At 44.6% G+C, this 26282-nt stretch overlaps 1 protein-coding gene across 7 annotated transcripts; it reads left to right on the top strand.

Annotated features, from left to right (window-relative positions):
- On the top strand, positions 1 to 26282 carry LOC124046143 (solute carrier family 41 member 1). Of its 7 annotated transcripts, none has more exons than XM_046366209.1 (12): positions 59 to 120; positions 3366 to 3414; positions 3600 to 3919; positions 8715 to 8822; positions 11567 to 11638; positions 11947 to 12091; positions 12271 to 12417; positions 20317 to 20461; positions 20726 to 20805; positions 24169 to 24303; positions 24591 to 24739; positions 24922 to 26282. In XM_046366209.1, exons 3-12 carry the CDS (start codon positions 3626 to 3628, stop codon positions 25093 to 25095), a joined length of 1449 nt encoding a protein of 482 aa, XP_046222165.1. In that variant the 5' UTR covers positions 59 to 120; positions 3366 to 3414; positions 3600 to 3625; the 3' UTR covers positions 25096 to 26282. The 7 variants fall into 7 exon arrangements, with proteins under 7 accessions (XP_046222162.1, XP_046222165.1, XP_046222164.1 ...); XM_046366208.1 differs by lacking the exon at positions 59 to 120 and adding an exon at positions 651 to 882; XM_046366206.1 differs by lacking the exon at positions 3366 to 3414 and having other exon boundaries at positions 1 to 120.

The raw sequence follows: 26282 nt of genomic DNA, 5'->3' as shown, positions 1-26282 counted from the left end.
TCTGGAGCCCCCACTCCATAGATCAGTTATTCTTGGTGTCCACTGAACTTTGTGACCATATTTTTCTGGAGCACTATCTCGGCCTCATATGCTCTTCTTTAAGAGCTTCTGCAACAACAGGTAAGAACATTGAATATGACCGTTGCATATGAGTGTTGTGTTTAGAATGACTGCATCAGGATCCACAGCATTGAAAGAACAGGTCAGATAATGAGAAAATGTATAAACTTGCTAATGTAAAGAACAAATTACAAAGTACATTCATTGGAATGTAATAGATTAATTATAGTTCTGATGTTACAAGTTATTGTTTTGCTTATTATTAAATGAAATTGAAGACTATAATAGAATATAGTATGTTCCTCAATGAATTCATCAGTCATCAATGATATAGCCTATCTTGTTTTTAATGGATACATATATAATGCCTTAGGCTACTGCTGTCGTCGTTGTTTCCAGAGCTACAATATGGATGGAATTTAATTTCACTTTCCGTCACACCATCACACACCACTGTTCACTTTCTCTAATGGGCGGGGTTATACATTACTCTACTCCACTACTCCAATTCCGATCCAATCAGACTCTTTTGCTGGTGTAACCATTGGTTACCAATGCACAAGCATTATGGGATGTGCACGTCAGCTTCCTGTACAATGGTATTCCCTACAACTACACGTCAACATTTTCGCTAGGCTAAAGCTTCTTACTACTTTAGGAATTTATTTTAACAAGCTTTCAGAGGTTTCGTCTTGATAATCGGGACTTGCTTTATCAAAGGGAAAATGAAGGAAAATAGTCAGCGGGAATACCTGGACATAACGTCAGAGCAGTGGGGTAATCGGATTTGATTGCTACATAGCTGTCTGTTGAATCAGGGGTGTAAGTAATCAATACTCAAAAATTTGCAACGAAAACAAGCGTTTCTATTGGACAGCTTTAGTAAACAGGGCGGTACCTACCCAATTATGTCCAATAGAAACACTAGTTTTCGTAGTAAAACAGAACGTTTTGCAACTGTTTAGGGTAATGCTTACACCCCAGGTGGTGACAGTATAATGAATGGTTCAAGGCAGGAGTAGTGGGTCATTGTCATGCATAAATCTATGGTTGTCATCAACCAACCGTTTTTGTTTATGCATGCTATCAAACATAAATCACGTATCATTCGTTGGCAAGGTCTTGGCGTACTTTCTACTAAAGAGCCTCTACTACATTGTCAAAAAGGCAAGGGGTCAGGTTTTATCCCACTAAGTAGTTTTTGGTGCAGTCCAGACTGGCTTTTATTTTCAACGTCGTTGATGTTTGGTTCAGATTTTGTCCAGTTCTGGACGACAATTTCACGGATCCACCAGCACCTGAATACCCGATAATTGCAGCTAACGTCATGGGTCTGGGTCAGATATGATATGATTGTCTGGGGTATGTGTAATTTGAATTGTGTTGTCCGGTAGGGCCCATACAGATCCGAACACGATTGCTGCAGTGGAGATAAATTGTATAATTAATGCTGCTGCTCTTGTTTTTTACGAGAGTGGAGCGTGGCACGTGTAGCTTGTTGTTGGCCAATCACGAGTCATCAAAACGGGAGTAGGCTACATTCATAGAGCCTCTGTGTGTCAAAAATTTGGAGCGTGGTTGGGGAGTAACGGATTACATGTAATCGTTGGCAAGGTCTTGGCGTACTTTCTACTAAAGAGCCTCTTCTACATTGTCAAATCCGTTACATGTAAAGGATTACAAAAACGGTAACTGTAGTCCGTTACAGGCAAATATATTGTCATCAGATTAGATACTTTTGAAAAACTAGATAATTTAATTTTAAATTCAGAAGGGATGTTTGCGAAAAAAAATATTTGATAGTTATGTTTTCTCAATGACATTCAAATCAGCATTGAAAAACGCAGCAAGTTTAAATGTATTCAATTTAAGCGAGTCTGACCATAAATCAGAGACCACTATGATGACACACCAAGTGAAAAATGCCTCTTGCAACAGCTGCATAGTGTGGATCCCAGCCTATGGAATAAAAGTGAAGCTTTTTTTTTGCTCAAATTAATTCATGCTGATTTTTAAAAATAAATCCATAAGCCTAATGGACACATGCTCAAACTGGCACACTTTTGATAGACTTAAAGGGTCTGAATCTGGGGTATGTGTAATTTGAATTGTCTTGTCTGTTAGGGCTCATACAGATCCAAACACAATTGCTGCAGTGAAGAGAAATTGTATAATTAATGCTGCTGCTCTTGTTTTTTTACTAGAGTGGGGCGTGGCACGTGTAGCTTGTTAATTTTTGGATTTATAATAGGCAGCATTGCAAAGAAAAAGCCGTATCTCAGACTGGCCGGTAAAAAGAAAAGATTAAGATGGGCAAAGAACACAGACACTGGACAGAGGAACTCTGCCTAGAAGGCCAGCATCCCTCCCACTCCTCTTTCTATTCTGGTTAGAGGCAGTTTGCGCTGTCCTGTGAAGGGAGTAGTACACAGTGTTGTACCAGATCTTCAGTTTCTTGGCAATTTCTCGCATGGGATAGCCTTAATTTCTCAGAACAAGAATAGACTGACGAGTTTCAGAAGAATGTTATTTGTTTCTGGCCATTTTGAACCTGTAAACAAACCCACAAATGCTGATGCTCCAGATACTCGACTAATCTAAAGAAGGACAGTTTTATTGCTTCTTTAATCAGACCAACAGTTTTCACCTGTGCTAACATAATTGCAAAATGGTTTTATAATGATCAATTAGCTTTTGAAAATGATAAACTTGGATTAGATAACACAAGGTGCCATTGGAACACAGGAGTGATGGTTGCTGGTAATGGGCCTCTGTACGCCTATGTTCCGTTTTTTTATTTTTTTTATCTGCTGTTTCCAGCTACAGTAGACATTTACAACATTAACAATGTCTACATATTTCTGATCAATTTGATGTTATTTTACTGGACAAAAAAACAGCTTTTCTTTCAAAAACAAGGACATTTCTAAGTGACCCCAAACTTACGGTAGTGTAAGTGCATGTGGTAGATGGGAGCAATAATAAATATTTTGGTGCATTCTTCAGTTGGCTCGTCTTTCCTATATTAAGACACTTGAAAAAATATTATTGTGATATAATGCTTACTAATTATGTGCAATTGAAATTTGGCCATAAAAATCAATGACCGAAATGACATATTTTCATCTGTAAATTACGTATTTTGAACGTCCCGAAAATACGTTTTTTCAACATCCGAAATGGACATCTTTTCAATGTTCTAAAAATGCATGTTTATTTATAGCCCGGAAAATACATATTTTTGATGTTCAGATAATATATATATTCGACATCCAGAAAAGTCTTTATTTTCACCTTTCTTTCAGCCACTAAAATGCACATGACGTCAATGGCAGGAAAAGACGTCTAAAATAGGTATTTTCATCATGAGTTTGCTTACTGGGATGTTTCTGCAATGTTGCCATCATGCTGGAGCTTGCCAGTGCCAATGCAAGACATATTACAATTTGCCCTATGTCACTGTATCTAGCAAGCAGGTCTGGTGCATGATATGTAAGACTATTGATTACCTTTGTGTGGAACGTGTTATCTCTCTTCAGTGTAAGACATCACATCCACCACCACCATGCCAGAAGGGGAGGTACACCAGAGGAAGGGGAAGTCCAAGAAGTCCAAGTCAAAGGGCAAGGGGAAAGGCCAAGGTGGCAGTGCCAGCCCCAAGGTGGGAACCTTAGATGGGCAAGATGAGCTGCCATTATTGCCCCCCATCCAGCCCGTCAAGAAGGCTGTGGAGGAGAAGGTGGCCGTGGCCAAGGTGGAAGAAGAGTCGTCCATTTTCATCGGTCTCCAGGTGCTGTTTCCCTACCTGCTGGCTGGGATGGGGATGGTGATGGCTGGGATGGTGCTGGACAGTGTCCAGGTGAGTGCTCCATGTTGTCTTGAACCCCGATATCCAGCCTTCTCATGTTCGAGTGAATGCATCACATGACTATGAAGTATATACAGTAGGCAGTCACTTACGCTGTTGGATGATCTATCAGGTAATAATACCAACATCTTGGTGTGTCTAATCTCATCAGTATTTGAGGACATAAATCATACTTCCAAAGGAATAAAAGTGTATTAACACTTCAATATTGATTCTTAAAACATAAATGACCTTAAAAAAACATGCCACTCAGATTGGTTAAAACATGTCATTTGTTTTGCTATAATGCTTTCATCAGTCCAAAGTAGATCCAGCTCGAAATGTGTTTAACCCTTCAAGACCTTGCTAAATATGCATTAGATTTTTGACAGTTTTTGACAGTGTTTGGATGACAACCAGCTGGTTACAGCTTTAGTTTCAAATCATTTTTCTAATTCCTTGCTACCTTTGGGGAAATACATTTTCAACTAATTTATTCAAAGGTTCAAGATGTCCACCCCAATTGTGTTTTCTAGTTGGACTGGCAAAGCCGTCTGATCTCGCGAGCTTACATATATGTTCGCTAGCGAAACAGACGGTAAGCTTGCGAGATCAGGATGGTTTGTACGAGGCTACCATCTAGTGCCCTAAAGCTCAAAAGCAAATGACAGTCAGTGGCAGTGCAGTGAAGAAGAAATCAACATGGGCTAGGTGTTGTTTAGAAATAAATGGGATTCAGGGACATGTTAGTATGTTAGGCATAATGTTAGTACGCAAGAAGTTGGCATACTTTAGGTTTAGGTTATGCATTGTGTCCTTAAAGTTGGGCTGGGCAATATATCTAATATTCAGGGTGGTTGTGAATGTGATGCATATTTTATTAGATTGCAGCATTCCATGATTTCAACATTATTGGATTAGAAAAGTAAAGAGAAGTGTCAACAGCAGAGGGTTGGTATGCTGCTGAAGTATGGCTCATTGCATGTCTCTTTCGCTGAATCACTGCTCTGATGCTCCATGGCGCTGGCTTTGTCCTCTACTCTGCCCGTCGTCCCTGGCATTTGGCAGCCGGCTTACCCACCGGTGAGTAATCAGATGCTGGCTCTCGCTTCCTCTCTCTCCCTCTCTGTCTCGCCTTCTCTTTCCGTCCCTCCGCATCGTGCATGTGGTTTAGGTGGAAACACAGCGGTGAGATCAGCTCTACGTATACTGCTGACGGCAGAGAGGGAAGTGGTAGGATGCCCTAACATAAAGAGACAGTCACAGCATGCAGAGGGATAGACAGAGGCAGCCTGAGCAGAGGGGCATGAAAATAAGGACTGAGGGAGGATACGAGAGGGGCAGATACCAAGTGGTCACATGAAATGGGGTGACACTACACCCAGAGAGGAGCAAAGCCAGCCCACCAGTTAGAGTAAAGAGCAGGTCCCTGACATATGTTTCTGACAGGACTTGAACCTGTTAATACAACCGAAGAGGAAAGAGACTCTGTGTGCTAGAATAACGAGAGGAAAGTCAGAGGGGGGGATAAACTGTGCATTTAAGAGGGAGAGGGAGCATGGAGTGAGTGAGTCACGATACTAGAGAGAGAGAGGGAGGAATAGAGAGAGTGTGTCTCAGTCTGTAAGCCGGTCATCCTCCTGAATGACTGTGGCGCAGACAGCCCTCCCCCTGCAGAGGCCTCCCTTGATGGTGAATGAGTCTCCAGGAACCTACTGCGTTGCCGTTTTCTCAGAGGACACAGAGAACACTTCAGCAAAGGACCATCGAAAAGTCAAACAAATGGAACAGGAGCATCTAATGGGGCAGAAGGATCAACTGCACCTGCTGCCTCTTTCTCTTCTCTCTCAAGGACCGGCGATTGAGTGAAAGCCTCTTGGTATAGGTTAATGGTTTGTTTGTGAGGTAGTAAGATGGAGCCTGCAAGCTGCTGGTGTATCATATGATGGAGAGAGTGATCACTCTCGTGACATCTGGACCCCTCACCAGGACTGACGCATCAAAGGACTCGACTGTTGGTGTTTTCTGGGTTTGTTCCATTCACTCTCATTTCTTCTGGGGTAAAGGAGTATTCTAAGGTCAAGGGCATGGCGAGGACAGAAGAAGAACAACGTCTAACTTTAAGAGGACTTTAATCAAGTTCACCCACTTTTCAGGGTCCATTGTTACTACTTCATAGTCACCAGCTTTGTTGTAATGACCTTTCATGAATCACAGAAAGCAACATTGCAGTGAAGTCAAGCTCCCACCTGTGAGGTAAGCGGCAGAGACACTAGCTTGTGGTGCTTACTGGCGAAAGAACCAAGTACTTGTCTGTGGATCTCAGGCTGTCACTGTCCACCCCCCGGCCCTTTATCCCTACCAGTCAAGGGTTTGACTAATGGGGTAAGTGTGTACAATCATGGTGGTGACTCGGCTGGAACTGGAGCTGTGCTACCAGGGGAAGAAGTTGCGTGGCTTCACCTGTAAGCTGACCCGCTCTGCCCATGGCTTCCTGCCTGAGAGCTCCTGGCAGATCGCAGCCCAGGTGCTGCTGCCATACCTGGTGGCTGGACTGGGAATGGTCTCCGCTGGCATCATCATGGATATTGTTCAAGTATGGATCTATGTGATGTGCTTCCTATCTCCTCCTACTTCTGTATAACCGTGTGTGTGTGTGTGTGTGTGTGTGTGTGTGTGTGTGTGTGTGTGTGTGTGTGTGTGTGTGTGTGTGTGTGTGTGTGTGTGTGTGTGTGTGTGTGTGTGTGTGTGTGTGTGTGTGTGTGTGTGTGTGTGTGTGTGTGTGTGTGTGAGCGAGCGAGCGTAACCTATTATAGTCCTATTTTTATGTAGTTTGATAGGAATCAAAATGGTCAGATCATTAAAGGCCAGCAGGGACAGGACCTCTTACAGCACTGCATTTTAGAATATCTGAGAGAATTGTTTTGAGAATGGTTTCCCTCCTGTTGTAACCCCTCTGGGAAATAGCAATGCATTTGGGGCAGGTGTGGGCAGCGATCAGTTGAAGAGCATGCATTTGGTTTTACTTGCATTAAAGAGCAGTTGGAGGCCACGGAAGGAGAGTTGTATGGCATTGAAGCTCGTCTGGAGGTTAGTTAACACAATGTCCAAAGAAGGGCCAGATGTATACAGAATGGTGTCACCTGCGTAGAGGTGGTTCAGAGAATCACCAGCAGCAAGAGCGACATCATTGATGTATACAGAGAGAGAGAGAGTCGGCCCGAGAATTGAACCCTGTGGCACCCCCATAGAGACTGCCAGAGGTCCGGACAACAGGCCCTCCGATTTGACAGACTGAACTCTGTCAGAGAAGTAGTTGGTGAACCAAGCTAGGCAGTCATTTGAGAAACCAAGGCTGTTTAGTCTGCCGATAAGAATGTGGTGATTGACAGAGTCGAAAGCCTTGGCCAGGTCGATGAACACGGCTGCACAGTAATGACTCTTATCGATGGCAGTTATGATATCGTTTAGGACCTTGAGCGTGGCTGAGGTGCACCCATGACCAGCTATGAAACTAGATTGCATAGTAGAGAAGGTACAGTGGGATTCGAAATGGTCGGTAATCTCTTTGTTAGTTTGGCTTTCGAAGACCTTAGAAAGGCAGGGTAGGATAGATATAGGTCTGTAGCAGTTTGGGTCTAAAGTGTCTCCCCTTTGAAGAGGGGGATGACCGCATCAGTTTTCCAATATTTGGGAATCTCAGACGATACGAAAGAGATGTTGAACAGGCTAGTAATAGGGGTTGCAACCATCCGAGGACACCCCCGGACAGGGCCAAACAGGAAGGATATAACCCCACCCACTTTGCCAAAGCACAGGCCCCACACCACGAGAGTGATATCTTCAACCACCAAATTACCATCCTGAGACAAGGCCGAGTATAGCCCACAAAGATCTCCGCCACGGCACAACCCAAGGGGGGGCGCCAACCCAGACAGGAAGGTCACATCAGTGACTCAACCCACTCAAGTGACGCACCCCTCCTAGGGACGGTATGAAAGAGCCCCGTAAGCCAGTGACTCAGCCCCTGTAATAGGGTTCGAGGCAGAGAATCCCAGTGGAAAGAGGGGAACCGGCCAGGCAGAGACAGCAAGGGCGGTTTGTTGCTCCAGAGCCTTTTCGTTCACCTTCTCACTCCTGGGCCAGACTACACTCATTCATATGACCCACTGAAAAGAATCAGACTGGGAGTGAGAGAGACAGAGGTTTGCATCCAAAAATGGCACCCTATTCCCTATGTAGTGCATTATATAAGGGCTAGGGTGCCAATTTGGTCACAGAGTCTGAGCTCTGAGCTGGAGCTAGGGCTCTGGACCGCCGACCAGTGGAGGCAAAATTAACTGGGACGCTTCCCAAGATAGGGCCCGAATGTGACAGCCTTTAGTCGACATTTGAGAAGAACTTGAGAGCGGCGTTTAAAAATAACCTACCCCACCCCCATCCTGGCAAAGCTGACTTGTCTGTTTATTTATACATGCCTCTATTTTTAGATCTTCAGTAAGGGGTTTGTAGACACGTTGTCAAGAGGAACTCTTAGACACTCAATTAAGCTATTTTAATGTTCTGTCTGACAAAGTCTATCTGACAAAATAGTTGCCAATATATCACTGAGATTAAACTCAAGTAGAATTTGAGACTAATATTTCATTTTGAAGATCACAGTTTACAATTGAAAGAAGGGCTGCTGGTGTTGGATGATTTTCTTTTGTGTTGGGATGATGGTTGTATTTAAGGACAATATAAGTGTTTATCCCTGTCGGGGTCTGGCTGAAAGGATACAGTTGATGATGATTTCTGTGTGTTTCAGCACTGGGAGGTATTTAAGGTCATCACAGAGATTTTCATCCTGGTTCCAGCTCTGGTGGGACTGAAGGGCAACCTGGAGATGACCCTGGCTGCTCGCCTCTCCACTGCAGTGAGTCCACATTTAAACATTTTTTATTTTTTTCACCTTTATTTAGCCAGGTTGGCAAGTTGAGAACAAGTCCACATTTACAACTGCGACCTGGCCAAGAATAAAGCAAAGCAGTTCGACACATACAACAACACAGAGTTACACATGGAATAAACAAAACATTCAGTCAATAATACAGTAGAAAAAAAGAAAAAAGTCTATATACAGTGAGTGCAAATGAGGTAAGATAAGGGAGTTAAGGCAATAAATAGGCCATGGTGGCGAAGTAATTACAATATAGCAATTCAATTAAACTGAGATAGAAAGATGGGCTGTTTACAGATGGGCTATGTACAGGTGCAGTGATCTGTGAGCTGCTCTGACAGCTGGTGCTTAAAGCTGGTGAGGGAGATATGAGTCTCCAGCGTCAGTGATTTTTGCAGTTTGTTCCAGTCATTGGCAGCAGAGAACTGGAAGGAGAGGCGGCCAAAGGAAGAATTGGCTTTGGGGGTGACCAGTGACAACTACGTGCTGGAGGGTGTGCTACGAGTGGGTGCTGCTATGGTGACCAGTCAGCTGAGATTTACCTAGCAGAGACTTGTAGATAACCTGTAGCCAGTGGGTTTGGTGACAAGAGAGTACCACGTGAGCGTACAGGTCGCAGTGGTGGGTAGTGTATGGGGCTTTGGTTACAAAATGGATGGCACTGTGATAGTCTGCATCCAATTTGTGGAGTAGAGTGATGGAGGCTATTTTATAGATGGCATCGCCAAAGTCGAGGATTGGTAGGATGGTCAGTTTTACGAGGGTATGTTTGGCAGCATGAGTGAAGGATGCTTTGTTGTGAAATAGGAAGACATTTCTAGATTTAATTTTGGATTGGAGATGCTTAATGTAAGTCAGGAAGGAGAGTTTACAGTCTAACGAGACACCTAGGTATTTGTAGTTGTCCACATATTCTAAGTCAGAACCGTCCAGAGTAGTGATGCTGGGCGGGCGGGCAGGTGTGGGCAGCGATCAGTTGAAGAGCATGCATTTGGTTTTACTTGCATTAAAGAGCAGTTGGAGGCCACGGAAGGAGAGTTGTATGGCATTGAAGCTCGTCTGGAGGTTAGTTAACACAATGTCCAAAGAAGGGCCAGATGTATACAGAATGGTGTCACCTGCGTAGAGGTGGTTCAGAGAATCACCAGCAGCAAGAGCGACATCATTGATGTATACAGAGAGAGAGAGAGTCGGCCCGAGAATTGAACCCTGTGGCACCCCCATAGAGACTGCCAGAGGTCCGGACAACAGGCCCTCCGATTTGACAGACTGAACTCTGTCAGAGAAGTAGTTGGTGAACCAAGCTAGGCAGTCATTTGAGAAACCAAGGCTGTTTAGTCTGCCGATAAGAATGTGGTGATTGACAGAGTCGAAAGCCTTTGCCAGGTCGATGAACACGGCTGCACAGTAATGACTCTTATCGATGGCAGTTATGATATCGTTTAGGACCTTGAGCGTGGCTGAGGTGCACCCATGACCAGCTATGAAACTAGATTGCATAGTAGAGAAGGTACAGTGGGATTCGAAATGGTCGGTAATCTCTTTGTTAGTTTGGCTTTCGAAGACCTTAGAAAGGCAGGGTAGGATAGATATAGGTCTGTAGCAGTTTGGGTCTAAAGTGTCTCCCCTTTGAAGAGGGGGATGACCGCATCAGTTTTCCAATATTTGGGAATCTCAGACGATACGAAAGAGATGTTGAACAGGCTAGTAATAGGGGTTGCAACAATTTTGGCAGATCATTTTAGAAAGAGAGGGTCCAGATTGTCTAGCCCAGCTGATTTGTAGGGGTCCAGATTTTGCAGCTCTTTCAGAACATCAGCTATCTGGATTTGGGTGAAGGAGAAATGGTGGGGGCTTGGGCGGGTTGCTGTGGAGGGTGCCGGGCAGTTGACCGGGATAGGGGAAGCCAGGTGGAAAGCATGGCCAGCCGTAGAGAAATGCTTATTGAAATTCTCAATTATAGATGATTTATCGGTATTGACAGTGTTTCCTAGCCTCAGTGCAGATGGCAGCTGGGAGGGGGTGCTCTTATTCTCCATGGACTTTACAGTGTCCCAGAACGTTTTTGAGTTTGTACTACAGGATGCAAATTTCTGTTTGAAAAAGCTAGCCTTACCTTTCCTAACTTCCCTGAAAAGTTGCATATCACTGGGGCTATTCGATGCTAATGCAGAATGCCACAGGATGTTTTTGTGCTGGTCAAGGGCAAACAGGTCTAGAGTGAACCAAGGGCTATATCTATTCCTGGTTGTAATTGTTTTTGGAATGGAGCATGCTTATTTAAGATGGTGAGGAAGGCACTTTTAAAGAATAAACAGGCATCCTCTACTGATGGGATGAGGTCAACATCTTCAGCATCCTAATATAAATATAACAATATACTGTATACCATTTAGAATATGCTTTAATCCTAATAATAATACTTGCATACATTTTATGTACGGAATCGAACCCACTATCCTGGCGTTCAAAGCACCATGCTCTACCAGCTACTGAGCTACATAGGACCGCATACTATTGTATATAGTATGTAGTATTAGCCCAAGTAGGACGGCAAAGTGACCTGGTCTCTCTATGCTCTCTTGCTAACTCCTAGGGGCTAGTGTCAAAGTGTAAATAAACACACATTTCCCCACACATAATCAAATGCAACGCTCTTGTTGAAATGCCAAAGTTTGATGTTGGTGTAGGCTGTACTAATGATGAGCTCTCTTGTTTAGGCTAACACTGGACAGATGGATGACCCCAAGCATCAGTGGACGATGGTGTGCAGCAACCTGGCTCTCATTCAGGTAATCTCCAATTGATTTATTGGGAGACAGGAAGATGAACATAAGTCTTCCACGGCACTACTTGGCCTTTTATATCCAAATCTGAAAGACAACCTTGGGCTACAGTTACAGTGCCTAACTTGACCTCGAGGATCAACAGGATCACCATAAAAACAGCTGTGTTAGACTCGTCCAAGGTTAGGAAGAGGTCAAGATAGCACTTGGTCACACATTATCCAAGGCATAATAATGAAGGTAGCCTAAGCCCATAAGGTACATTAGATGTGATGGATGGACCCAGGGGATATGAAGATTGATTCTCTCCACAGGTTCAGGCCACGGTGGTGGGCTTCCTGGCTGCAGTGGCAGCCATATTACTGGGGGCCATGTCTAGAGGTGGGGTGGAGCTGGACCAAGCTGCTGTGCTCTGTGCCAGCAGCATCATCACTGCATTCGTGGCAGCACTGTCTCTAGGTGCGTTCACCCTCAGTGTGTCTTTATTAGATGGAGATTCCAATTGTCTTGACCGTAGTATCTGTTAACGGTTGTGCTCACAGTCACCCCCTCTCTCACTTCTCCATCCCTCGCTCTACCACCCTTCCCTTCCCTCTCTCCTTCCTTCCCTCCATCCCTCGCTCTCCCTCCCTCCATAGGTCTAGTAATGATTGGGGTGATCATTGGCGCCAGGAAAGTGGGCATCAACCCAGACAATGTGGCCACACCCATCGCTGCCAGTCTGGGAGATCTAATCACACTGTCTCTGCTGGCAGGAGTCAGTACTATACTCTACCAGTACCGAGGTATGGCTTTATAATAATGGATGAAGGGTTTAATTCAACTTTTAATTAGAAATCAGTAATTAGGGCCTCCCGAGAGGTGCAGCGGTCTAAGGTACTGCATCGCAGTGTTGCGGCGTCACTACAGCCTGGGGATCGATCCCAGGTACAATTGGCCCAGCGTCGTCCGGGTTAGGGGAGGGTTTGGCCGGGGGGGCTTTACTTGGCTCGTCACACTCTAGTGACTACTTGTGGTGGGCCGGGTGCCTGCAGGCTGACTAAGGTCGTCAGTTGAACGGTGTTTCCGCCGACACTGGTGCAGCTGGCTTCAGGGTTAAGCGAGTGGGTTAAAGAAGCTCGGTTTGGCGGGTCATGTTTCGGAGGGCGCATGACTCGACCTTCGCCTCTCCCGAGCCGTTGGGTAGTTGCAGCGATGAAAGAAGATTGTAATCACAAAATGGGGGTAAAAATTACAAAAACAATACACAAAAAAAAGATGGCAGTAATTAAACAATTAATAGAGTCAGTAGAGTGCATGTATCTGGGTAAATAACTATTTAAGCAAATTAAGACCTCCACATTGTGGTAGTATTATTCAGAACCAGCAGAGGTCAGAAGTTACACTGAACAAACATATAAATGTAACATGTTAAGTGTTGGTTCCATGTTTCATAAGCTAAAATAAAAGATCCCAGACATTTTTTCATATGCTCAAAAATATTATTTATCTGAAATGTTATGCATATTTGTTTATATCCCTGTTAGTGAGCATTTCTCCTTTGCCTAGATAATCCATCCCTCTGACAGGTGTGGCATATCAAGAAGCTGATTACACAGCATGATCATTACACAGGTGCACCTTGTGCTGGGGACAATAGAAGGACAGTTTTGTCACACAACACAATGCCACAGATGTCTCAAGTTTTGAGGGAGCGTGCAATTGGCATGCTGAGTGCGGGAATGTCCACCAGAGCAGTTTGTAGTTGCATTTATTATGGATCTGCCAAGGCAGCAGCTACTCTTCCTGGAGTCCAGCAAAAATGAAGGCAGTAATATACATTATATTACCATTTTTAAACATTAAAATACATTTTTACAACAGATTTCACAATACATTAAGTGTGTGCCCTCCGGCCACAAGTTAATACTATAACTCACAATCCAGATGTACGTGTGTGTATATTGTGCATGTTATGTGTGTTTTTGTATGCGTGTGTTTGTACCTGTGTGTGACTCTTCATAGTCCTCGCTGTTCCATTTATCTGTTATTTAAATCAGATTTTACCGCTTGCTTGAGTTACTTGATGTAGAATAGATTTCCATGTATCCATGGCTCTATGTAGTACTATGCGCCTGTTCTGGACTTGGGGACTGTGAAGAGACCTCTGGTGGCATGTCTTGTGGCGTTATGTTATGCATGGGTGTCCGAGCTGTGTGCTAGTAGTTTAAACAGACAGCTCGGTGCATTCAACATGTCAATACTTCTTACAAAAACAAGTAGTGATGAAGTCACTCTCTCCTCTACTTTGAGCCATGAGAGATTGACATGCATATTATTCATGTTAGCTCTACGTGTACATTAAAGGATCAGCCGTGCTGCAGTGTTTTGGGCCAGTTGTAATTTTCCCAAGTCCCTCTTTGTGGCACCTGACAACAATACTGGGCAGTAAATACAGGTGTGACAAAACTAGGGCCTGTAGGACTTGCCTTGTTGATATTGTTGTTAAGAAGGCAGAGCAGCACTTTATTATGGACAGACCTCTCCTATTTTTAGCTACTGTTGCATCAATATGTTTTGACCATAACAGTTTACAATCCAATGTTACTCAAAGCAGTTTAGTCTCCTCAATTTGCTCAATTTCCACATTATTCATTACAATATTTAGTTGAGGTTTAGGGTTTAGTGAATGATTTGTCCCAAATACAATGCTAGGACTAACTGATTTCTTGCCACCCATTCTGAAACTGACTGTTACTCTTTGTGAAGTGTTGCAGTGATTTCACTCACTGTAGTAGCTGACGTGTATAGTGTTGAGTCATCCGCATGCATAGACACACAGGCTTTACTCAGACCCAGTGGCGGGGCATTAGTAAATATTGAAAAAAGTAAGGGGCCTAGACAGCTTCCCTGTGGAATGCCTGATTTTACCGCAGTTATGTTGGAGAGGCTACCATAACAGAACACTGAGGGTGTTCTTTAAGACAGGTAACTCTTTATCCACATTATAGCAAGGGGTGTAAAGCCATAACACATGTTTTTCCACCAGCAGACTATGATCAATAACGTCAAAAGCCGTACTGAACTCTACAGTGCTTGTCTTTCATAATTTGATCAATTTTGGATGGATACTTGGATGCGTAGGTTCGTTTGTCGTTTGTTGCTGCATGCCTAAATTTGCTAATCTTGCCAATTAAAAATGTTTTGAAGTTGTTGGCAGTATCAGAGGGTTTTGTGATGAATGAGCCATCTGATTCAGTGAATGAGTTTGCCTTTTTGCCCAACATGTTATTTAATTAAGGTGCTCCAAAGCTTTTTACTATAATCCTTTATATATCTTTGTTTCATAGTATAGTTTCTGCTTCTTTTTTGTTTGTTTAGTGACATGATTTCTCAATTTGCAGTACATTTGCCAATCGGTTATGAAGCCAGACTTATTTGCCACTCCTTTTGCCTCATCCCTCTCAACCATAACATTTTTAAATTCCTCATTAATCCATGGGGATTTAACCGTTTTTACAGTTATTTTCTTAATGGGTGCATGCCATTTAGTAACTGGAGTAAGCAATTTCATAAATGTGTCACGTGAAGGGTCTGAAAGCTCCTCATTACACACCACAGACCAGCAAATATTCTTTACATCATCAATTTAGGAATCACTACAAAACCTAATTGTAGGAACTCTTATACACAATATTAGGTCCAGAATTTGGAACTTTGGATTTCCTAGATATGGCTACCATAATTGTGATAACTCTATCCAATGGATGTGGCTACTGCTTTACAGGAGAGTTCTGTAGCATTAGTAAATATGTGATCAATACATGTGGATTTCATTCCTGTGCTGTTTGTAAATACCCTGTTAGCTTGATTGATAACCTGAACCAGGTTGCAGGTACTGGTTACAGTTTGAAGCTTTTTCTTGAGTGGGCAGCTTGAAGAAAGCCAGTCAATATTTAGGTCACCCAGAAAATATACTGTTATATATCTGTTGACATCACACACATTATCAAGCATTTCACACATATTAACCAGATTCGGACTTTTAGCACTTGGTGGTCTATAGCAACTTCCTACATTTTTTAAATAAAAGAATTCCCCCCTCATCAATCTACACCCCATAATGACAAAGCAAAAACAGTTTTTTGTCAATTGTTGTGCATTTTATAATTAACTGAAATATCACATTTACATAAGTATTTAGACCCCTTTTCTCAGTACTTTGTTGAAGCACCTTTGGCAGTGATTACAGCCTCGAGTCTTCTTGGGTATGATGCTAGAAACTTGGCACACCTGTATTTGGAAATTTCTCACATTCTTCTCTGCAGATCCTCTCAAGCTCTGTCAGGTTTGATGGGGAGCAATGATGCACAGCTATTTTCAGGTCTCTCCAGAGATTTTCGATTGGGTTCAAGTCCAGACTCTGGCTGGGCCACTCAAGGACATGCAGAGACTTGTCCCGAAGCCACACCTGCATTGTTTTGGCAGTGTGCTTATGGTCCTATTGGAAGGTGAATCTTTGTCCCAGTCTGACGTCCTGAGTGCTCTGGAGCAGATTTTCATCAAGGATCTCTCTGTACTTTGCTCCGATCATCTTTCCCTCGATCCTGACTAGTCTCCCAGTCCCTGCTGCTGAAAAACATCCCAACAGCATGATTCTGCCACCACCATGCTTCACCGTAGGGATGGTGCTAGGTTTCCTCCAGACATGACACTTGGCATTCAGGCCAAAGAGTTCAATCTTCGTTTCATCAGACCAGAGAATCTTGTTTCTCATGGTCAGAGTCCTTTAGGTGCCTTTTGGCAAACTCCCAGTGGGCTGTCATGTGCCTTTTACTGAGGAGTGGCTTCCGTCTGGCCACGCTTTTACTGAGGAGTTAGCTTCCGTCTGGCCACGCTTTTACTGAGGAGTGGCTTCCGTCTGGCCACGCTTTTACTGAGGAGTGGCTTCCGTCTGGCCACGCTTTTACTGAGGAGTGGCTTCCGTCTGGCCACGCTTTTACTGAGGAGTGGCTTCCGTCTGGCCACGCTTTTACTGAGGAGTGGCTTCCGTCTGGCCACGCTTTTACTGAGGAGTGGCTTCCGTCTGGCCACGCTTTTACTGAGGAGTGGCTTCCGTCTGGCCACGCTTTTACTGAGGAGTGGCTTCCGTCTGGCCACGCTTTTACGGAGGAGTGGCTTCCGTCTGGCCACGCTTTTACGGAGGAGTGGCTTCCGTCTGGCCACGCTTTTACGGAGGAGTGGCTTCCGTCTGGCCACGCTTTTACGGAGGAGTGGCTTCCGTCTGGCCACGCTTTTACGGAGGAGTGGCTTCCGTCTGGCCACGCTTTTACGGAGGAGTGGCTTCCGTCTGGCCACGCTTTTACGGAGGAGTGGCTTCCGTCTGGCCACGCTTTTACGGAGGAGTGGCTTCCGTCTGGCCACGCTTTTACGGAGGAGTGGCTTCCGTCTGGCCACGCTTTTACGGAGGAGTGGCTTCCGTCTGGCCACGCTTTTACGGAGGAGTGGCTTCCGTCTGGCCACGCTTTTACGGAGGAGTGGCTTCCGTCTGGCCACGCTTTTACTGAGGAGTGGCTTCCGTCTGGCCACGCTTTTACTGAGGAGTGGCTTCCGTCTGGCCACGCTTTTACTGAGGAGTGGCTTCCGTCTGGCCACGCTTTTACTGTGGAGTGGCTTCCGTCTGGCCACGCTTTTACTGAGGAGTGGCTTCCGTCTGGCCACGCTTTTACTGAGGAGTGCCTTCCGTCTGGCCACGCTTTTACTGAGGAGTGGCTTCCGTCTGGCCACGCTTTTACTGAGGAGTGGCTTCCGTCTGGCCACGCTTTTACGGAGGAGTGGCTTCCGTCTGGCCACGCTTTTACTGAGGAGTGGCTTCCGTCTGGCCACGCTTTTACGGAGGAGTGGCTTCCGTCTGGCCACGCTTTTACGGAGGAGTGGCTTCCGTCTGGCCACTACCATAGGCCTGATTGGTGGAGTGCTGCAGAGATCGTTGTCCTTCTGGAAGGGTCTCCCATCTTCACAGAGGAACTCTGCCAGAGTGTCTATCGGGTTCTTGGCCACCTCCCTGACCAAGGCCCTTCTCCCCCGATTACTCAGTTTGGCCGGGCAGCTAGCTCTAGGAAGAGTTGCTGATTCCAAACTTCTTCCATTTTAAGAATGATGGAGGCCACTGTGTTCTTGGGGACCTTGAATGCTGCAGACATTTTTGGTACCCTTCCCCAGATCTGTGCGTCGACACAATCCTGTCTCTGAGCTCTACGGACAATTCCTTCAACCTCATGGTTTTGGCTTTGCTCTGACATGCACTGTCAACTGTGGGACCTTTCCAAATCATGTCCAATCAGCTGAGCTAAATTTTGAGTCTCATAGCAAAGGGTCTGAATTCTTATCTAAATAAGATATTTCTATTTTTAATTTTTAATAATCTTACCAAACTTTCTGAAAACCTGTCTTTTGCTTTGTCATTATCGGGGTATTGTGTGTTGTTTGAGAATTTTTATTTCTTTAATCCATTTTAGAATAAGGCTGTAACGTAATAATGTGGAAAAGGGGAAGGGGTCTGAATATTTTCCGGATACACTGTAAATTAGGTTACTTACATTATGACTTCCAACACTCCTGGGACAATTTACATTTACTGCAGCACTATGACAACTCAGCGACACAATGGTAGGGATTATCTGAGCAGGGCTTGTGTCATTGATAAGTAATTGTCTCAACGCAGCCTTGAAATGCGTGGACAAGATGATTTGGATGGACCACGTCATTCCTGTAGAGCATCTTTTGTTTCCAGAAGGTGTCAAAGTTATCGATAAAAGTTATACCAACAGAGCTACAGTAATCTTTTAGCCAGATATGTAATGCCAGTAGCCTGCTGAATCGCTCACAGCTGCGGCCCAACGATGGTACTGGGCCTGAAATAATTGTCTGCTTTCCGAGTTAGGATCAGTTCTTTAAAATCACTTTTCTGCAGTTCCGAGCTAGCCCTCCTAACGTCGTTTGACCCGCACATGGACTACGACAGTGTCAGCCCCCGACATCTGTTGTAGAACGGTAGGAAGTTGTCTTGTAATGTCCAGTACTCGTTAGCACAGGGTTTTTTTCCCTCCGGGGACCAATATGTTTTGCCTCGGGTACCAAGGACCACAGCTGGTGCAAAGTCTGAGGAGGTGCGGCCGCTCTTTCATATCGAGTGGCCTCGCAGACCCCCAAGGATTGATGGGCGGAGAGGCCCGATGGACCATAGCCAACTGTAGAATCCATAGTGGCTGATGGAGGGGCCTGATGGAGTCTCAGACACCCTCACGCTCTTAAGAGGGGGGGGAGGTTCTGAAGATCTGAAACCAAGTTAAAAGCCACCGATAATGGAGCCAAAACAGAGGACGAAGGCCAGAGAATTGAATGTTAAGTTCTCTACCAAAAGCCGCCTTCAACGTATTTTTAGAGAATTTGGCAGTACGTCCAACCTGCCTCGAAACCGCAGACCACGTGTAACCACGCCAGCCCAGGACCTCCACATCTGGCTGCTGCACCTGCAGGATCATGAGACCAGCCACCCAAACAGCTGATGAGGGTGGGTTTGCACAACCAAAGAATTTCTGCACAAACTGTCAGAAACCGTCTCAGGGAAGCTCATCTGCGTGCTCGTCGTACTCACCAGGGTCTTGACCTGATTGCAGTTCGCCATTGTAAATGACTTCAGTGGGCAAATGCTCACCCTCGATGGTCACTGGCACGCTGGAGAAGTGTGCTCTTCACATATGAATCCCGGTTTCAGCTGTACTGGGCAGAAGACAGACAGCATGTAGGGCGTGGCGTGGGCGAGCGATTTGCTGATGTCAACGTTGGGAACAGAGTGCCCCATGGTGGGGTTATGGTATGGGCAGACATAAGCTACGATGGCAATTTGAGTGCACAGAGATAACGTGATGAGGTACTGAGGCCCATTGTCGTGCCATTCATCCACTGCCTTCATCTCATGTTTCAGCATTATAATGTCGCAAGGATCTGTACACAATTCCTGGAAGCTGAAAATGTCCCAGTTCTTCCATGGCCTGCATAGTCACCAGTCATGTCACCCATTGAGCATGTTTGGGATGCTCTGAATCGATGTGTACGACTGCATGTTCCAGTTACAGCCAATAAGCAACTTTGCACAGCCATTGAAGAAGAGTGGGACAACATTCCACAGGCCACAATCAACAGGCTGATCAACTCTATTCAAAGGAGATGTGTGGCGCTGCATGAGGCGAATGGAGGTCACACCAGATACGGACTGGTTTTCTGATCCACGACCCTACTTTTTTCTAAAAAGTATCTGACCAACAGATGCATATCTGTATTCACAGTCATGTGAAAGCCATAAATTGGGGTCTAGTGAATTTATTTTTAATTCACTGATTTCCTTATATGAACTATAACTCAGTAAAATCGTTTAAATTGTACCTTATTGCATTAATTCCTTTGTTCAGTGTAAGTTCCCACTCATCTCTTGCCTGTGGTCTGCACAAACTATACAGTTAGCTACTTTTACAAAGCCCAATTTAAACATGTCTAAGTAAAATTTCTTTAATGTTTAAATATCAGAACATTTCTAACAATTTTGGAGGTGCTCTTATGTCAGATGAATTGTGTTCTATTTGTGTGGGAGAGTGGTAAACAGTGCATTGTGGACACTATTCTAACGTGTTTTCTCTGTTGTGTAGACGTCTGGTACCTGTCTCCCCTGTTGTGTGTGTTCTTCCTGGCTCTGATCCCTCTGTGGGTGGTGGTGGCCCGGAAGAGCCCTCAAATCAAGGAGGTCCTCGTCTCTGGCTGGCAGCCTGTCCTCGTAGCCATGTCTATCAGCAGGTAAGACACACATGACACCTTATCATTCTTATCATAACCTTATCATATGGTCCTGTATGACTCCGTTGATAGAGCTTGCAATGCCAAGATAGTGGGTTCGAATCCCGGGGCCACCCATATGTAAAACGCATGACTGTATGTCGCTTTGGATAAAAGTGTCTGATAAATGGCATATATTATTATTCTTTGTATTATATATTATTAAAAACATGTATCTGATCAGTAGATGTTTGACTGATGTTTTTCATTGTGACCTTTTTTCAGTTTTGGGGGACTCATATTGGACAAGACTGTTAGTGACCCTAACTTTGAGGGGATGGCCGTCTTTACACCCGTCATAAATGGTGAGTGGACTCATCTTGGTTAAATGAAACTAGAAAGTGGTCTCTGAACACAGTATACAAGGATGGAAAGGGGAGAGTTGAGTTATTAATGACCATGGGACATTCATGTGCCTGGCTCAGTCAGTTAACTGTCTATAAATGACACATGCTGGGAAATCCTTTCAAATGAGAGTGTTTAAGAGCACACGGTCAGATGTTCTTACCCACAAATGGCAGTGTCCCAGGCTGATATTGGCTGCCTGACGCTGAGCATTGGATAGCCTTTGGACCTCTGGTACTATGACTATTACCCGGCACTTTGTGTTTGACCAATGTCCCCTCAAGTCTCGTCAAGTCTGAGATACACATCTGTATTGGTGTTTGATTAGTATATGACAAAAACAGTATTTTGGTAGATGTTACCATAGAATCACGTCACACACCACACACATGCCTGTACGCACACAAACACACAACTACTGTTTGTTTGCTGTTGCATTTGTGCTGTTAACAGTAGCCCCTGTCCACACAGGATTGCAAGGCCGTCATTGTAATTAATTATTTGTCCTTAATTGACTTGCCTGGTTAAATAAAGGTAATATTTTTTACATCAAAATAAGTAAGACAAATGTATCAATAGCAATTTGTTTCTCCACTTGGTGGCAACAGTGGCAAGACCTCAAGCAGGAAGAGGGCTGCACCTTTGGATCCAGACAGACAACTTTGGGATGAAAAGGGTTTTTGTCCCGCAGATTATTTGCAACCCGTCGTCTTTCTGCATCGTATGCATGTGCCTACCTATTGTAGGCATATTACAAGCACTTATGTGTTCTTTCAAGACCCTTCACACTTCACCCGTGCGTTCTGATGGCCTCACAGCCACTATCCCACTTCTGACACCAGTGTAGCAAACTTAGGGGGGCAGGAAGCACACCCTGGTCTCTGGCATGAAAGGCAAACATCCTACACATCGCACCAATAGGGTTAAACCTCTTGGTGTAAATTGTAACGTGGATCATATATCAAAGATTGCTAAAATATGTGTGGTCTCAATAAAATAGAGAAGACTGCCTATGCATGGGCGGAGAAAAGTGTGGCAGTTACACTGCATGACCAAAGTATGTGGACACCTGCTCGTCGAACATCTCAAAATCATGGGCATTAATATGAAGTTGGTCCACCTTTGCTGCTCTAACAGCCTCCACTCTTCTGGGAAGGCTTTCCACTAGATGTTCGATCATTGCTGCGGGGACTTGCTTCCATTCAGCCACGAGCATTAGTGAGGTCGCAGCACTGATGTTGGGCGATTAGGCCTGGCTTGCAGTCGGCATTCCAATTCATCCCAAAGGTTGAGGTAAGGCCTCTGTGCAGGCCAGTCAAGTTCTTCCACACTGATCTCGACAAACCATTTCTGTATGGACCTGTACACAGGGACATTGACTGAGGCAAGGAAGGGCCTTTCCCAAACTGTTGCCACAAAGTTGGAAGCACAGAATGTCATTGTATGCTGTACGTTAAGATTTCTCTTCACTGGAACTAAGGGGCCTAGCCCGAACCATGAAAAACAGCCCCGGACCATTATTACTCCTCCACCAAACTTTACAGTTGGCACTATGCATTGGGGCAGGTAGTGTTATCCTGGCATCTGTGAAACCAAGATTTGTCTATCTAGAGAACGCGTTTCCACTGCTCTAGAGTCCAATGGCAGCGAGCTTTACACCACTCCAGCCGTCGCTTGGCATTGCGCATGGTGATCATAGGCTTTTGTGCAGCTGCTCGGCCATGGAAACTAATTTCATGAAGCTCCCGACGAACAGTTCTTGTGCTGATGTTGCTTCCAGAGGCAGTTTGGAACTCTGTAGTGAGTGTTCCAACCGAGGACAGACGATTTCTACGCGCTTGGGTACTCTGCAGTCCCGTTCTGTGAGCTTGTGTGGCCTACCACTTATTGCTCCCAGACATTTCCACTTCAAAATAACAGCACTTACAGTTGACCGGGGCAACTCTAGCAGAGCAGGAATTTGACAACTGACTTGTTGGAAAGGTGGCATCCTTTAAGTCACTGAGGTCTTCAGTAAGGCCATTCTACTGCGAATGCCCGATTTTATACACCTGTCAACAACGGATGTGGCTGAAATAGCTGAATCCACTCATTTCAAGGGGTGTCCACATACTTTTGGTGATGTATTGTATATTTTCAAGGAAATTAACTTAAATATGATTAGGCTACATAGTTTACAGTGTCGGTAGATAAATATTGACAATGGAAAGAAGTGGAGGGCCCTCAACCAACGAGTCCGTCTACAAATCTACAAATGAACTGCTCTTAAAGGTAGGCTATATCCTATATGCAAAACATAGCTCGTGAGAAAGTGCAAGTGTCCGGTCTCATTAATCTTGCAGCTTCAAGTGCAGTAGTGATACCTCTCTTAGTTGGGCGTGCAATATCAGGCGTGCTTGTGGTCTCAATTAAATAGAGTATGAGGCTATATCCTATGCAGAAGCACGGGTAGATATCTTTCCAGGGAAATTAACTTCCTAAATAACGTAGCTTGAAGAGAGCAGAGTTGGAGAGCGAGAGCGGACACTTGCACTTTCTCTTCGTTTAGCCTACCTTTCAGGAGAGGGGCGAATTTCAGAAGGACACAATCAATATTTATTTCTAGGCAATGTAGTAAACTATAGCCTAATCAGAATAGTTTACTACATCGCCTAGAAATAAATATTGATCACCCGTATTTGTGTCCGTCTGGAATGTGTCCCTCTCCTGAAAGGTAGGCTATTAGGCCTATGCTGAACGTAGCTGAAGAGAAAGTGCAAGTGTCCGCTCTCTCTCTCCAACTCTGCTCTCTTCAAACTACATCTAGTCTAGCATATTGGCCGATATAGCCCAGTCATACCGATCGCCTAATATAACGGGCTACGTGAAAATCTCTGGTCATTTAACCTAACCTATTTCTTAGGTTATTTTAGAGCGTTTTGATATTACCTATAGTATAGGGCGCACACTTGCTGGAACCATGGCTGTCAAGCGAGCTGCCTGAAATAACATTTCAGGACTGCGGTTGGGTTCAAGACCAGGGAGCAGAAGAGAGTCCGACAGAAAGCCAGCGGGAGCGGACAGGTGCGGTATGAAAAGCTGCAGGATGAAGACATCAGTCCCGTGCAGACCTCTACAAGCAGGGATCTGTCAATGTGGAATTGATGAATCAAATAAGAAATTAAATAAATCATGAGGATATACTCTGGAATGTTTGATGTCAAATGCATGTGGTGGGCAACATGTGTTTTACATATAGTCATATTTCAATGGAAAAGCAGGTGACTGTATAATAGGAGACTTGTGTGGTTGATATTCTTTCCATGCTCGGTGCTTCCCCTCAGGTGTCGGAGGAAACTTGGTGGCCATCCAGGCCAGTCGGATCTCAACCTACCTTCACTTCTGGAGCATGCCTGGAGTCTTGCCCTATAAGATGAGGCAGCACTGGCCCAGCCCCTTTACTACCTTCTTCACCTCAGGAAAGGCTCCTCCACTCTGTCTTTCTATAGAGGGTCATAGATTGCATATAGATATGTCTGTAACAAAAAGAAAATAAGGAGAATATATGCCAGTTACTTCCTCTCTGTTTGTGATTTAGCAAATATGAACTTTACTATTTGGAACCCTCTCTTGCCATTCCTGTTATATTTATCCTCTCTTTGTCATAGTATTTGTACAGATTTACATTTCAGACAGTGATGCCACAGTAACTAAACAAGATAAGAAAACTACCTACAGTATTCATTAGTTGCCTTTGTCTCTCCAGGTGTGAACTCCAAGTCAGCGAGGGTGTTGTTCCTATTGGTGGTTCCGGGCCACCTGGTGTTCCTCTATACCATCTCTCTGCTCCAAGGCGGCCACACTGCCCTCACTGTCACTTTCACCGTCTGCTACCTGTGTGCTGCCCTTCTCCAGGTACGCCCTATCCCCTCGCCTGCTACCCCTCAGTCACTGGTACACTAATGGAGTTTGGTAAAGTCTCATACAGACTTGTAAGGACTTTTCATTATACAGTTATTGAAGTATAAGGACTTATGGATTTCTCATTCAAATCTGCTGTGTGATGGATTGTCTGTCTGTATGGGATGTTCCTCCAGGTGGGTATCCTCCTCTATGTGGCTGACCTGATAGTCCGTCTGATGTGGAGGAGGAGTCTGGACCCAGACAACTTTTCCATCCCCTACCTGACAGCCCTGGGAGACCTGCTGGGGACCGGCTTCCTGGCTTTGGTCTTCCGCTCCGTCTCACTCATGGAGGGGCTGGGACTTTGAAAGGGATGAAGGTCATCGGTCTGCTACAGGCCTCTCTGTGCTGTGCCTTCCCAGATCAGGGGTCTGTATCATCTCCCTGCCCTGCCTCTCCTCTGCCTTCACCACTGGAGGGAGTTACTCTGCTGGGCGTGGGGATGGCAGTGTGACTGACTGACTGCACGCACACTCTCTCACTCACTCACTCACTCAGCTTACAGTTCATCAGGAGGTGTGGGTCATTTCAAACCTCAGAAAGTATGGGTTGATGGGACACACTGCAAACTCATCCAGGTCCTATTTCACACACCCCGCATGTCACTTGTGAATGTGAGACAATGGAAAAACAACACACTAAAATTGAACTTTTTCTGAAATTAGGGAACGGTTATTGATCGATAATGGGTGCATTGTATGTTGGTGTATGAAAATGAATTTTAACTTGTTTACAGTACTTCTGGATGTAGAATGCAGAGTGGGGCTTGGCAACATCCCTTTCATTATAGACATAACTCAAAAAACCTTACTTGACTGGTAACTACAGGAATATTCTGTTGTAGATCCAAGTAGAATCATCTTCATACATCACCACCAATGCGTAGCTTGAAACTACTGCACCCATTGAAATTGCAACTAGGGTGTGAATGGAATGGACCTGTGAATGTATCAAGGATCGAACATATTTGAAGGCAATCAGTATTATTTTGTGATTTTTCTATGAGCAGCTTACTGTCACAGTGTTAAGTTAAATATCTGCAAATGAAACTTTTAAGGGAGGCACTTCTTAAACCAGAGTTAAGTTACCATTGGCATGTCATCAGTAATGTGAGATGGGGTAAGGGCAAAACATTGAAACTGTTCTCAAATCTGGTTCAAGGTGTTTAGGCGTCTTATCACATATGACAGGACGGGAAACGGTATCATAGCAAAGTGCCTGATAAAGTGTTACTAATGTTTGTCACTTCTTAATGTTCAGCAGCAATCTTAAATGCAAAAACAAAACCTTAAAGTACACAGTATCTGTCAAGTCCGTGTATCATGAATGTTACATGTCGGGTGTGTTTTGTATAATCACAAATGTCTATTTAAAGAGAAGGTAGCTTTATTTAAAACATTGCAATGTCCCCATTCACATGCCTTCTGTACGTTACAACTGTAGTGCCCTCACACATGGTTAAGGGGCTTGAACATAAAAATGAAACAAAAACTAA

This window comes from Oncorhynchus gorbuscha, linkage group LG10 (assembly GCF_021184085.1).
Source record: "Oncorhynchus gorbuscha isolate QuinsamMale2020 ecotype Even-year linkage group LG10, OgorEven_v1.0, whole genome shotgun sequence".
Lineage (NCBI taxonomy): Eukaryota > Metazoa > Chordata > Actinopteri > Salmoniformes > Salmonidae > Oncorhynchus > Oncorhynchus gorbuscha.
The sequence above is the reverse complement of the archived record's forward strand: the minus strand, read 5'-3'. Positions and strand labels throughout refer to the sequence as shown.